The 13,632-nt window shown below is 43.0% G+C and overlaps 1 protein-coding gene across 2 annotated transcripts; it reads left to right on the top strand.

Annotated features, from left to right (window-relative positions):
* Positions 1-5,561: 5,561 nt before the first annotated feature.
* sting1 (stimulator of interferon response cGAMP interactor 1) lies at positions 5,562-13,264 on the top strand. Of its 2 annotated transcripts, none has more exons than XM_027017064.3 (7): positions 5,562-5,706; positions 8,776-8,995; positions 9,155-9,332; positions 9,889-9,997; positions 10,719-10,948; positions 12,275-12,461; positions 12,754-13,264. In XM_027017064.3, exons 1-7 carry the CDS (start codon positions 5,646-5,648, stop codon positions 13,029-13,031), a joined length of 1,263 nt encoding a protein of 420 aa, XP_026872865.3. In that variant the 5' UTR covers positions 5,562-5,645; the 3' UTR covers positions 13,032-13,264. The 2 variants fall into 2 exon arrangements, with proteins under 2 accessions (XP_026872865.3, XP_081569159.1); XM_081713033.1 differs by having other exon boundaries at positions 5,577-5,706; positions 8,779-8,995.
* Positions 13,265-13,632: the final 368 nt, after the last annotated feature.

The following is a 13,632-nucleotide window of genomic DNA, read 5'->3' as shown; positions in this document are numbered from 1 at the left end:
TTACGTTACAAAGATACATATTTGGCACTCCTGTATGTAGAAATCGGCACAATACAATGAGTTTGACCTTCACAATGGAACATGAATGTTTGAGTCAAATTCACTTTTCACCGTGTCTCACCTGCCAAGTTTTAACAAAATCAACAAGTGCCAGCACTAACCCTAACCTCCTAACCCTTAACCCTAATCCTAACCCTCTAACCCCCTAACACTAACCCTAACCTCCTAACCCTTAACCCTAATCCTAACCCTCTAACCCCCTAACACTAACCCTAACCTCCTAACCCTTAACCCTAATCCTAACCCTCTAACCCCCTAACACTAACCCTAACCTCCTAACCCTTAACCCTAATCCTAACCCTCTAACCCCCTAACACTAACCCTAACCTCCTAACCCTTAACCCTAATCCTAACCCTCTAACCCCCTAACACTAACCCTAACCTCCTAACCCTTAACCCTAATCCTAACCCTCTAACCCCCTAACACTAACCCTAACCTCCTAACCCTTAACCCTAATCCTAACCCTCTAACCCCCTAACACTAACCCTAACCTCCTAACCCTTAACCCTAATCCTAACCCTCTAACCCCCTAACACTAACCCTAACCTCCTAACCCTTAACCCTAATCCTAACCCTCTAACCCCCTAACACTAACCCTAACCTCCTAACCCTTAACCCTAATCCTAACCCTCTAACCCCCTAACACTAACCCTAACCTCCTAACCCTTAACCCTAATCCTAACCCTCTAACCCCCTAACACTAACCCTAACCTCCTAACCCTTAACCCTAATCCTAACCCTCTAACCCCCTAACACTAACCCTAACCTCCTAACCCTTAACCCTAATCCTAACCCTCTAACCCCCTAACACTAACCCTAACCTCCTAACCCTTAACCCTAATCCTAACCCTCTAACCCCCTAACACTAACCCTAACCTCCTAACCCTTAACCCTAATCCTAACCCTCTAACCCCCTAACACTAACCCTAACCTCCTAACCCTTAACCCTAATCCTAACCCTCTAACCCCCTAACACTAACCCTAACCTCCTAACCCTTAACCCTAATCCTAACCCTCTAACCCCCTAACACTAACCCTAACCTCCTAACCCTTAACCCTAATCCTAACCCTCTAACCCCCTAACACTAACCCTAACCTCCTAACCCTTAACCCTAATCCTAACCCTCTAACCCCCTAACACTAACCCTAACCTCCTAACCCTTAACCCTAATCCTAACCCTCTAACCCCCTAACACTAACCCTAACCCTACACAAGCCCTAACCCTCAGTTACTGCGCCTTCACGCGGTACAAAGGAAGACGAGAGAGAAGGATTTTCATCTCTGAATCCTGTGTCTCCTCTCCTTCACGTTAGGAACACCACTGGTGAAACTTCCTACTTTGAAGAATGTTCTGTTACTTTGCAATTTCAAAGCCACACTCTCTATCTCTCGTTACGTCCATTGTTAATAATAATGTATGATTTACAATCACATAGGCGCATAGGATGGCCATGGCTCAGTAATGTGTGAGAAACGGATCAATACGCAATGCACCCTAATCCTAACCTTAACCCTCTATAATCCTAACCCTCTATAACCCTAACTCTAACCCTCTATAACCCAAACCCAACCCTCTATAACCCCAACCCTACTCTAACCGTCTATAACCCTAACTCTAACCCCCTATAACTCTAACCCTCTATAACCCTAGCCCTCTATAACTCAACCATCTATAACCCTAACTCTAACCCTACTCTAACCCTCTATAACTCAACCCTCTATAACCCTAACTCTAACCCTAACCCTACCTTTACCCTCTATAACCCTAACCCAACCCTCTATAACCCTAACTCTAACCCTCTATAACTCAACCCTCTATAACCCTAACTCTATCCCCCTATAACTCTAACCCTTAAAACCCTAACCCTCTATAACTCAACCATCTATAACCCTAGCTTAACCCTCTATAACCCTAGCCCTCTATAACTCAACCCTCTATAACCCTAACTCTAACCCTACTCTAACCCTTTATAACCCTAACCCTCTATAACCCAACCCTCTATAACCCTACCCTAACCCTCTAACCCCAACCGTCCTCAAATTGTGCGAGGCAGAATTCCCACCTCCAGATTTTCTTCCCATATAGCATAAGTAACCTGCATATTATATGAAATTCTTATTTTGAGAGGGAAAATAATTTTTCCATTTAGCATTTATTTAAGGGTCATAAGTAGTGGTATAAGATTATGATGTTATTTTTCAAGTTAATAAATTAAAAATGTGCAAAACACCCCCCCCCCATTACTCCTCTTATTTTGTGGACTGTATAACCTACCTTGTAATTACACTACTGACAGTAGAAAAGTGTAGTTTAGATATTTTCCACAGAATAGCTATTAACCAATCTGAAGAGTCATGAGGTTACTTGCCACCTGTGAGGTTCTCCCTCATTATACTGAGATTACAATGTCACTTATTTGATTGATTTTGTCTGGCTGACTATACGAACCAGACCGTCCCCGTGGCAACCTGAAAGCTTTGCGAGTCCTCTGTAGGAGATTTCTCCAGCATTCTCCAGGTGCTGCTTGGTATCTCCAAACACACCTGCAACATTTTCTTTTCATGTGTGAGAGAGAGAGAGAAAATGTGTGGGCCCACACTTGATTATTTGAAATCTTAAATGTTGTACCATTAACCGGATTCTAGTTATTTAAACATTGTGCCCATTTGGCTGGTTTTCTTTGGTGATTTCCACAGAAACGTATACTATCAGTCACGTATGTATTAGTCACTCTCACCATCTATTAGTGGGAAGTAAGATGAGTCAAAGCAGTCACTGTCGTCCTAAATGTATGAATTGTGAAACAGAATTGTGAAACAATATGAAGAGTATTTACTTGGACTTGTTTCCTCTATCATTGCATTGTTTCCTGCTATCATTGCATTAGTCATTTTGTTTCCAACAGGCTTAGAGAGAAAATGTCATTCATTTAAATTTATTCCCCAAGTACCACAGTAGTTTTGGTGTATCCCAAAATCGTGCATCTCTGTGCTATGGTCATGGTACCTGGTATTTCTCCTTGCAAGATCAAGGTTTAAGCCACCGGAGCCCAAATCATGTGCCATGGAGACCTTCATAAAGGTGGTCGTAGAATTAGAGCATTCGTCCCTGTCAACAGGCTTCTTTACCATCAAAATGAAGGGCGGGGGACGAAAGCCTTGCATTGGGTTTAAAAACCATCACTGTCCAGTATCTCTGTTATGCCTAGTGCCTGCTACCAGTGAACAGGTCCTGAGCCCAGAATGGTTCTCACCTACTCCTAGAGAACAACTTGTTCATTAAACTAGAGTGTGAATTTCACAAACGCACTGTATCTTCTCAGTGTGCCGAGGGCTCTCAAGGATAAAGGCCAAGTAACTGAGTGGCCAAAGCCCTGCACAGTGAAGAAGATTTATAGGTTTTGTACATTTAACTTGTGTTTTATCCAAAGTTTCAACACAGTGGCAGTCACTGTTATGTCACTGCTTCAGGGATTAATGACCAAGGCATTAAGATTGAACAAATTTTGCAATTATGCATTTATATCTATTTAAAGGCCATCACAGAATAGTGGACACACTGTACGGAGTGGACACACTGCTCTGGAGAGCCATCAGACATTGCAGCAGAGGACAAATCAAATGGATGTTCTGTAGGGAACAGAAGTTGGTACACATGCGTCTGCAAAGGGGGTTTCCACTGCCGGAGGATCCAGGCACACAAACACGGCTTCAGCTCTTCCCTGTTACAAGTTGGCTAGCCAGTGTACGTCGTCACATGGGATCTGCATTCTCTCAACTCCCCTGCAAGCACCCGCATTATCTGTTCCTTAAACCAGGCAGTCAGTCTGCCACGGTCTCTGCCTCCCCACTCTTGGCTCACATACTCCTGGATTCTTGATGCCGATGTCACCAGCTGGACTATCTGGTGGATTGGGAGGGCTTCCAGGCATCGCTTGACATCTCAAACACATCCTTCAGTAGGAACTTCCATCAGAAACATGCCAGCTGTCCTGACCCCCAGCACCAGTGTAGACGTCTTTGTTAAGGCTCTGTGACTTTGGGGTCGTTCTGTCACATCTGTGCCTGCAGTCCACAAGAATTTCGTCTCTAGTGATATTCAGAAAATAACTTTTTGTTCGTATCATCAGCTTTCAATAATATTGATAATTATTTACTATTCCTTAATTCGTTCACTACGTCTTGATTTTACGAGCTGACACAAAAGCTGACAGTGAGAAAATCGATACTTTTATGTCAGCGAGAGTGACTTGCTGAAGTCCTGCTGTTTTAAGAGTCCTACAGAAGAGATTTACTCCAGATTCAAGATTCCTTACTGTCATTTATCAGTATCAGTGTACAGAAGAAAAGTTAGAGAATCTAAGTAATGTGTCAGAATATAATACAAGTTCTGTGATTAATATAATATATAGTGATTTAAATAGGAATTAAAAGTTAGCAAAAATATAATAGAGGTATAAAGAAAGTATAACTACAAAAGTATTTAAATGTAAGTAAACAGAAATAAACAAAAGAGATTAAAATTTGATTGTATTGACACGGATATACCTTGCTGAGCAAAGTGACATGCAGAATTAAAACAGGTTAACAGTTGCAGGTGTAAATACTATCTGATAAATACAGGAGTAGTAGTACTGGATCAGGTCGTGTCCTGTTGCTACTAGCTTGCTAACAGTTTAATGTAGAAGTTAGGGGGACGGACGGGATCCGCCATGTTTCCTGTCTGAGGAAGTGCACTGTTCATGATGCTGCTGACGTATACAGTAGTCTGAGGAAAAACAGTACATTACCTCTCAGATCCCGTCATTGACTACCAATATTTCTAAAGACTGATTTTATGACGTTTTAATAATTATAATATGAGTTCATGGGTTCGGATCTCTAAGACTCTGTACCTGTATAAATGTGTTGACACTGTGACGGTTTCCTCCCGCCTCTCCACTGGAAAACAACATGGTAGATCCACCGGTTACATATCTTGGTTTGCACAATGGTGGAGGCCAATACTGGAGAGAGGAACACTCATCACGGATGAGCTCGGGATGGATTGGCCATGTGGTCCAGCATGGGTTGAGTTTTCGGGACGCTGGTCAGAGGGTCCAGACTAATGTGAACAAACATTATTCGGACATATCGAAATGAGAATGGGTAAGAAGACCTATCCTCTATTCCATACTACTGAACTCACAGAACTGATTTTTTATATATCACTATACTACTGTAGTGCAGTACTACAGCATTTTACCCCTTCCAAGGTTTGAATGAGACACAACCACCTCCAAACTATGCCTGACTGAAGTTAAGGTACATGTTGCTGATTGAAAAAAAACTCAGTCATGGAAGTTTTGCAGGTTGTCGAAATGTGCGTTATAACGAGAACTGAAATTGAAAAAAACATTCATTTGCTTGCGGGAATGTGTGTACGTAAAAGAGGGTGTGTATGGTTTGGTGAATGAGAAGTTAATTATGAAAGTGAAAGGAAGAAAATGAGAGAGAGAGAGAGAGAGAGAGCGAGAGAGAGACTGACTGGGGTACCATAAAAACAGATACTAGAAAACAGAACAAAGGAAGCCCGATCGCCTCATGCTCTCTGGCTCTCTAGACTCTAGCCTGCGTGACCAGCTTGTGCTCCATTCTACCAGAGGTGAGTTTTTATACTCTGATGCATTTCACTCCCCAATAAATGTTATAGATCTGGAACTATATAGTTTTATATGCCATGTTCATATTTGACAACGTGTGAAGTAAAACCCCTCACTAGTGTTGAGGGAATACTAGTAGGTGTGATCATTTTAAAGAAGCATGTTTTGACACATGTACACTTTGGCCTATACTGGTGCTCAGTGCATCACCAAAAAAGATCTTTCGTGATCTTATCTAGTATGATCTGGTAGGATGTAAAATATTCATTCATGTGGCCATCACTATCGCATTGTAGCATCACATCGAAAGAGGAGTCGCGAGAGCATTTCTGCTCGAGGAAGTACTCTTTATTCAGGAGTTATAAACAGCAATCCCAAAAAAAACCACAGGGAAAGTATGGGAAGTAACTAAAACCACACACTTCAAGAACATGGGAATATGTATATCTCTAATACCAACAGACATGAAAAGGGCATGACTAAATCAAATAAGTTACATAAACACAACTCCAACTACTCTAAACAAAATAAAAATGTTAAACTTGAACTAATGTACAGTATGTGCTGAAGCACACAGCCTCCTGGGAGTCTTCTTGGTGCCCTCTTCACCCTCTCTCCAAGGGAGTGGCAGATGTTGCAATATTACCATTACTGTTCCAGTCAGTTGCAGTTCTAGTTTGTCCATGATGGCTTCCCTGTGCTCTACCGCAGCCTTGCAGGGGAGGAAAGACGAGATCAACCTGCCCCCTCCCTCTCCCATAAAGACCTGCCTGGTTGACTCACAAACTATAAGCAGGGTGTGACGCTGTGAGGGAAGAAGCAGACTGCACTTTCGAACAGTTCAGCGTTTTATTACAGTTCCAGTGATCGAAGCACCAAGTGCTATGAGAGTAATGAGGAAGGCGCATGCAATAAACAGGGAGAACAGCGCTCATACGATACTTTACAGGACGACACAAATCAGAGAGGCACAGAGGTGTTGCAGTAGACAATAATGAACTCAGAGTGACCGTGATGAGCAGAGTGTGAACAAGGGTGGGTTGTCATGGGAACAGCACATGGAGGGACCAGTCAGTGTGTTGTCGTAGCAGGGATTCTAGCGTCCTACGTTCCAAAACCCATTTGCTGTAGAAAAGTGGTGAGAAACTTTAAAGTTTCATTTTTTAGCCATTTAGCTACATTCATCCTCATTCATTGAGGACTCTCTAGCGCCCTCTAGCGTTTCTCCAGTCATTTTCTATATATATATATATATATAGATAGATAGATAGATAGAGAGAGAGAGAGAGAGAGAGAGAGAGAGAGAGAGAGAGAGAGAGAGAGAGGGAGGAATAGCTAGTGGACAAGCCCCTCCTGAAACAGCTCTGGTCTGTGAGTGGTGTACAGAGAGAGAGAGGGGAGCATAGCAGCCTTTCATAAATCTGACGTGTTGCCCATCATTTAAATTGCAGTGATGCGAAACTCCTGCGCTTTTCCATCCTGGGGGTTTTGGATGTGTGTCACTAAAACGCAAGCGAACGTCTCGTCCGGGAGGATCAGCTGTTCAAGACGCCTTCCATGTTTACCAGAGGGTGACTGTCTCAGGCTAGCGTCGATTTATGTTTGACGTTCAGAATTACCCTGGATCATAAGTTGTAAAAGTGATGCATTCAAAATAAAAATAATAAAATTCAAAAAAAGCAAATGAGGCAATATTACTTCAGTTCAGTTTTACTTTTTTGGGTGGTTGGTTAGGGTATGGAGGCTCTTACATCCAGGTCCTCTGAAAGAACATGATCCCTCCGTGATACTAGCACAGCTACTGTAATTATAGTAATACCAGCATCAGATGTTATGTTTACATCATACAGCCTGCACATAGCCAGACTGTCAGTTATGATATTTAGCTGACACATGCTAACTTGCTACAGGGACACGCTCCTTATATTAACTTAGGTGCTATAGTGGATACAGTGGACTGACCTTTTCTGCCAGTTATTCATTATGCATTACAATAAACTTTGGACAGATGCATTAAGTGTGTCAAAGGCAGAGGGAAGTAGCCATGCCTGGTCTCAAACCTGGGTCTTTCAGACAGTACACGTGTGTTTCCTCCACCAGACCAAGGAGCCAGAACCAGAATGCACACCTTCTTGACGGTCTCTCACAGTAAGAGATATGGTAGATGTATATGATCTAATATTCCTATGCGCCACATAAGTTATTGGTTAGCGATTAGGTTATTTTTGTACCATGGGAACAGGTTAGCCATTTCTTCAGAAGGGATCTGATTCTGACTCATGCAAATCTAAGTCAGTAATCTAAAGGGGCAAACCAGCAAGCAGGCACAGGTATGAATAACAAAACCAGACCAACCAGCAATCAAAGAACCAGGCTATAGGCAAAGGTCTTCATCACTATCATCATCCTCAGCCTGGGACATCAGCAGTATTGTAGGTTCTATAGTATCTTGAACTCTAACCTACTGTACTGGCTAGGATACATTCCAAAGCACTTCTGTATATTGTTTGGATGAAAGTGTCTGTTAAATGCCAAAGATGTCAGTGTAAAATGTAGATATGGTTGGAATGGCAACAGTTAAACCTGTAATGTAGCCAAGATTGCGGAGATAAACATACATGGACTGGGAACTCAAAACAAGTACAAAAACCTATAGAATGCAAAGTATACATCATTTGAAAGAGGTATAAGGAATTGACCAATACAAAGGTGAAGTGTGTAAGTTCAATTGATGATATTAGTGACAATGAAAACCCCAAGTTTTTTGACAAGTGCAGGGCATTCTTTAAGCAGTTGCCCAATATAAAAATATATCTCCCTCTATTGCTCCAAAATCAGACATTTTAGTTTCTAGCCCCAGTCGGGCTTTTAAGAATCGGAAAGTCACTTCAAAGCTGCTACACACGTCCTGCCACATTCAGTCAATCGTGCTTTGACTGGCCTGGTTAGTCGGCCTATTTTTGCATAATGTGGTATCTAGAAATTAGATGCTACGATTTGAGTGCAAGAAAAACTGGTATTTCACATTCCAGAATGTGCAAATGAGCCAGACGTTGTGTCCCCTCATACAGCAGACATGGGTATGGAGCGTGTCATTCCAGGCCGTCGAGGGAGGTGTCCAGCAGTGTGTGCAGTGCTGGTGAGTGTCCTGGCACTGGTGGGGGTCTGGCTACTGGACCCCACGCTCTTCAGAGAAATGGGTGGACTCTGTGCCCTCTCGCTGAGCCTGGGGCCGGCATTATACAGTCTCTGTTTGCTTATGGAGGAGTGCCTGTTTCACTCGCATCAAAGGTAAGAGCTCTGTGAATGCATGTGTGCGCGTTTATGTTTTATTGTTCTGATTGTGTTTAAAATTGTGCATGGCTGCATGTTTTTTTTGTTTTTTTTTTTGTATTCGTGTGGGTTTGGGGATGTGTGTGTGTGTTAAGTAATGATCTGTGCACTCTGCAGGTATGGAGGGAAAATCCAGCGCATGCTTCAGGCCTGCTGCAGCACGGCTACGCTAGCAGGTGTGCTAATGGTGGTAGCGACTCTGCTCGTGAGAGGATCCGCATACACGCTGGGGCAGTGGGCTACAGTGGGCCTAACCTGTGCCATCTACCTTCTGTTCAAGGCACTGGGAGTCCTGGTAATAATCTGCCACATTACAGAATACTAATGCTTCAGTTATATGTGTATCCACTCGTCCCCGCCTACGTCCTTGTGTTTGGGGTTGATGCTGAGTTCAGTAGACAGAGTGTGAGGGAGAACAAGAAACATTAATTCTTTCAGTGTTACAACACTACAGGTAGTGTATAAAAGGTTTTATACTACTGTACATGGAAATGGTAATAAGTATAGTGAGAGATATTCTGGATCACTTGTGCTAAAGTGATCAGCAAGACTCCTCAGGGCTTTTCAGCAATCATTTTCTCAGACTACTTATTTTTGGTCTTGTGTCACCATTTCAAAGCACTGACGTTCCCTGATTCTGCTCACTGTTTCCTAGAGGTCCTCACTGTGAGCAGTTCCTATAATGCTGACTTAGGCAGTGTGATGTGTATGGTTCTATTAAATCTTACTTTGACCCAATAGCATAAACACACTCCTGCCTGAAATTCAGCAAGTGCTTACACTTTACAAACTCCAAACTTCACAGAAAGCAACAAAGCTTCCATTGTCTTTTCTCTCACTTGTCCTCACAGGGACCTTCAGCAGTGGAAATCTCAGAAGTGTGTGAAAGCAGGAACCTGAACGTAGCCCACGGCCTAGCCTGGTCCTTCTACTTGGGCTATCTGAAGCTCGTACTACCAGGTACTTCACACACTTCCACACATTCCTGGATTTGCCCAGAGGAGTGACTACTCTGGGTCACCTCACTTACAGGGTTCTTACCTCAAATAGCTCATATATGCAATGCAGGGCAGAAATACCATGAGAAAGGATATTTGGAACACAAGACAGCGATAGTAGTACATAAGAGACCGCCTAATTTTGTCCAAAACAAACATACTATAGGATGCAGCTTTACTGCAGTTCACAGATGTAAGCAGACAGAAAATGATTTAATAGCCTCTGTTCTAGAAAACAATAATCATTTGAGTTTATTCTTAAGGCACCACTGTGACCTGAATTACACTTTGCAAGAAACTGACAAGTTGGAATTCTACAATGTAAACCTTTTCTTATTGTGTTGGCCTGTTTGAATCTAGAGAATTCACCTTTCTCAGTGCAAACATCCATATTACACTGCAGATAGCAGCTTGCTTCTAGCAAGTCTAGTACATTTTGGGTTTTGGTACATATGCTGTTATCCAGTTCACATTTATTTTTAGTCTGTATTCCAAAACAGTTAAAGGAACTGAATCTATTAATCTAAATCTCAACTCTGTTTGGACCAGTTCTCAGAGATCACAACAGATCAACACTTACATTAGATCAGTTTGGTCGACTGGACACTTCTGCGTGTGTGTGTGTGTGTGTGTGTGTGTGTGTGTGTGTGTGTGTGTGTGTGTGTGTGTGCGTATAATCACAGAACTGCAGGAGCTGGTGAGTAAAGACTACAACCTCACCAGGGACAAGCTCATCTCCAGTCGACTGCACATCCTCCTGCCAATGAATGCAGTGGTCACAGCCAGACTGGAAGAGGAGGACCACAATGTGCGTTTCCACCGGAACCTTCCGGAGCTGCGGCTGGACCGGGCTGGGGTCAGGGGCAGGGTTTACAAACATAGCGTCTACAAGATCACCGACCAGAACCAAAAGGTGAGGGGTGAAGGTGAAGATTCTACAGGTATTCTTCAGACTTGGCTTATATCACTTAGGACATGAGCGTGACTTCATTTTGAGGTTATGGATGGGGTCACGGGGTCGCTGGCATTAAGGTCATGAACAGGGTCACCGAGTCGCCAGCTTTGGGATAATAGATGGGGTCACTGGGTCGCCGGCTTTAGGGTTATGGATGTGGTCACCAGGTTGCAGGCTTTGAGCTTATGGACAGGGTCACCAGGTTGCTGGCTTTCACAAAGGTCTTTTTGAACTTTCGTTTTCAAGGTTGAAGCCACAGGCTGCAGGGTCGCAGCATGGAGAAGTTGATGCACATTACACCCACATGCCTGATGTAAGAGCTCATAATTAACTGACGAGTCAGAGAAGAGTCCACGCGCTGCAGGTGGACATCCAGAAACATGCCCTTCTCTGATATACTTAAAACTGGATATAATGCAGTACAACAACTTACTACTAGCAATTAGGGATGTGTTAGGTTTTTGCTAATTTAGAGACTAGAATACTAGACGTTGTGACAGACCAGTATGATGCTGAAGTAAGCTGCAGCGTCTGATTCATTCAGCTCCTCATTCGTAGCTTCACGTTGAGCAGCTGGTTTTTAGTCATAAAGGGAGTGTTTACGCTGCATATTTGTTGTGCACTTCATGTTTATATAGACATACGTAAGTGAACTAATAATGAAAGATAATGATAATGAACATTGTGACAATAAAAACAAGATTAAAAATGAATATAAAAGGGAGGTTTCGGATGCATACTGAAGGGTTTATCCATGCCCTTCATACAGCTACAGGTTGTAAGGAAAAACTTTAAAAATAAAATAAAATAATAATACTGTTGAGGTAAAAAATATTCCCGGGTCAGTCCACAGCCAGGATTTACGTACAGAAACAAGTGAGCAAACAGTTTCTGACGTCAGTTCAGTGAACAGTATATGTAGCTTGTGGCAAATTTCCTTTTTAGACACATTAACAATGTCAAAATTAAAAGAATCCAGTAATATTTGGGAGAAAAATTAACATAGGACAAAACCTATTTGGGTTCGGGACATTTTTGTTCATCACAGAGCCGGGCAGAGGTGATTTTCGAAAACTTCATACATTTTTTTTATTCACAAAAACCTTTAGACTTGGAGTGCCTTATATGGGCATTGACGAGAACGGCGCCGACGACAAGGGGATAACGCGACGTCGGTGGTCACGATGTCATTGGAATGCTGGCGTTTCTGGGTTCAAACCTTAAGAACTAGTGAAACAGCATCACCTTGTGGTCAAAGTCCAAACTCTGGTCTCTGGTGTTTAGGAGTACTGCTGTGTGGTGGAGTATGCCACTCCACTGCTGACCCTGTACCAGATGTCCCAGGACGACACCGCTGGGCTAGGCGAAACAGAAAGACGCCAGCAGGTGCTGCTCTTCTACAGAGCTCTGAGCCATATTCTGGAGAATTCTCTGGAATGCCGGAATCGCTATTGCCTCGTCCTGCTGGACGGTGAGTGGTACTGCAACGCCCCCTGCTGCTGCAAATACCCTAATGCCCACGGAAACGGTGCATCTGTTGCCAAGGTGCACTAAACTGTGCATCTGGGGCAACCAGGCAGTCATTAACCTCAACAATGAAACAAAACCATATATCTATAATCATATGTTCTCCTGCCTGCATGGAAGTCCAGAGTTTTTATCCATTCTAAATGTTATGATGGCACAATTTCTGCCACATTAAAAGCTGTTGAGCTAAAAGCCAGTTGTGACCCATGTTAATTCTTACACTGATTCCACCACAGACAAGCACGCTGGTGACAGTCATTACCTGTCCAAGGAGCTGACGAGGTGTGTGCTGCAGGAAAGGCAGGAGGTTCCCATGGAGCTGCCCCCCAGGCTGGTGCTAGCCATGGAAGAAGAGGGGGGGAAGGCCACTCCCGTGCAGCCCCAGCTTGCCGGCCCCCAGGGGGGCCCGCACAGTTCTCTCCCCAGCCTTATGATCAGTGGCCCCAGGACGCTGAGATCAGAGCCTGGGGAGAACACAGACTACCCCCAAAACCACCAACCCAGATGTACATAAGACATCACGTTCACATGAAAATGGTCTTGTGTAATGCAACATTTGTAAAAATAAAATGACAATACAGACTTTACATGCAACCTGTTATTACAAAATTGGACAGGATTTTTTTTTTGTTGTTGTGTGCGGTCGTTTTTGTATGTTTGTTTTTTTAGATATAGGGACATTTCCAGGTGTATCACATCTGAAAATAACCACTGAAATTAATGTGAATTAAACCACAAATTATATTATGTGGTTTTGATAATTATTACATTTTATAATAGTTGACATTACTTTTTGGTTCGTTTTGCCTCACGATGGTAACTTCCTATGAGTCAGTTGCACCCCTCCTGCCTACCGTACCCCAGCAAAGATTTATTCAAGCAGTCACAGATAATCCACATTACCGGAAACTTTAACAATTACAAATGGGAATATCGAGACTTCAAATTGCAGAGCCAATCCATACTGTTTATTACCATTAGTAACATCAAACCAGTATGGTTATATCCGCATAGTGAAGCGTTTTAAAAGTATACTAACCTCTGAGCACGATACCGTTGGGTTCTTGTGCTGTCTTTGTGCAACACAGCCAGCGAGTTACACGCGTTCTGTAAAA

This window comes from Electrophorus electricus, chromosome 4, assembly GCF_041902795.1.
Source record: "Electrophorus electricus isolate QZ-2024a chromosome 4, ASM4190279v1, whole genome shotgun sequence".
Classification (NCBI taxonomy): domain Eukaryota; kingdom Metazoa; phylum Chordata; class Actinopteri; order Gymnotiformes; family Gymnotidae; genus Electrophorus; species Electrophorus electricus.
Note: the sequence above shows the minus strand (reverse complement) of the source record. Positions and strands in the feature narration are given on the sequence as shown.

Coding starts and splice junctions, on each gene's coding strand:
- sting1 (XM_027017064.3), top strand. CDS start 5,646: ATGCTCTCTGGCTCTCTAGACTCTAGCCTGCGTGACCAGCTTGTGCTC. Junction 8,996..9,154: donor CTGTTTCACTCGCATCAAAG/GTAAGAGCTCTG, acceptor TGCACTCTGCAG/GTATGGAGGGAAAATCCAGC. Junction 12,462..12,753: donor TTGCCTCGTCCTGCTGGACG/GTGAGTGGTACT, acceptor ATTCCACCACAG/ACAAGCACGCTGGTGACAGT.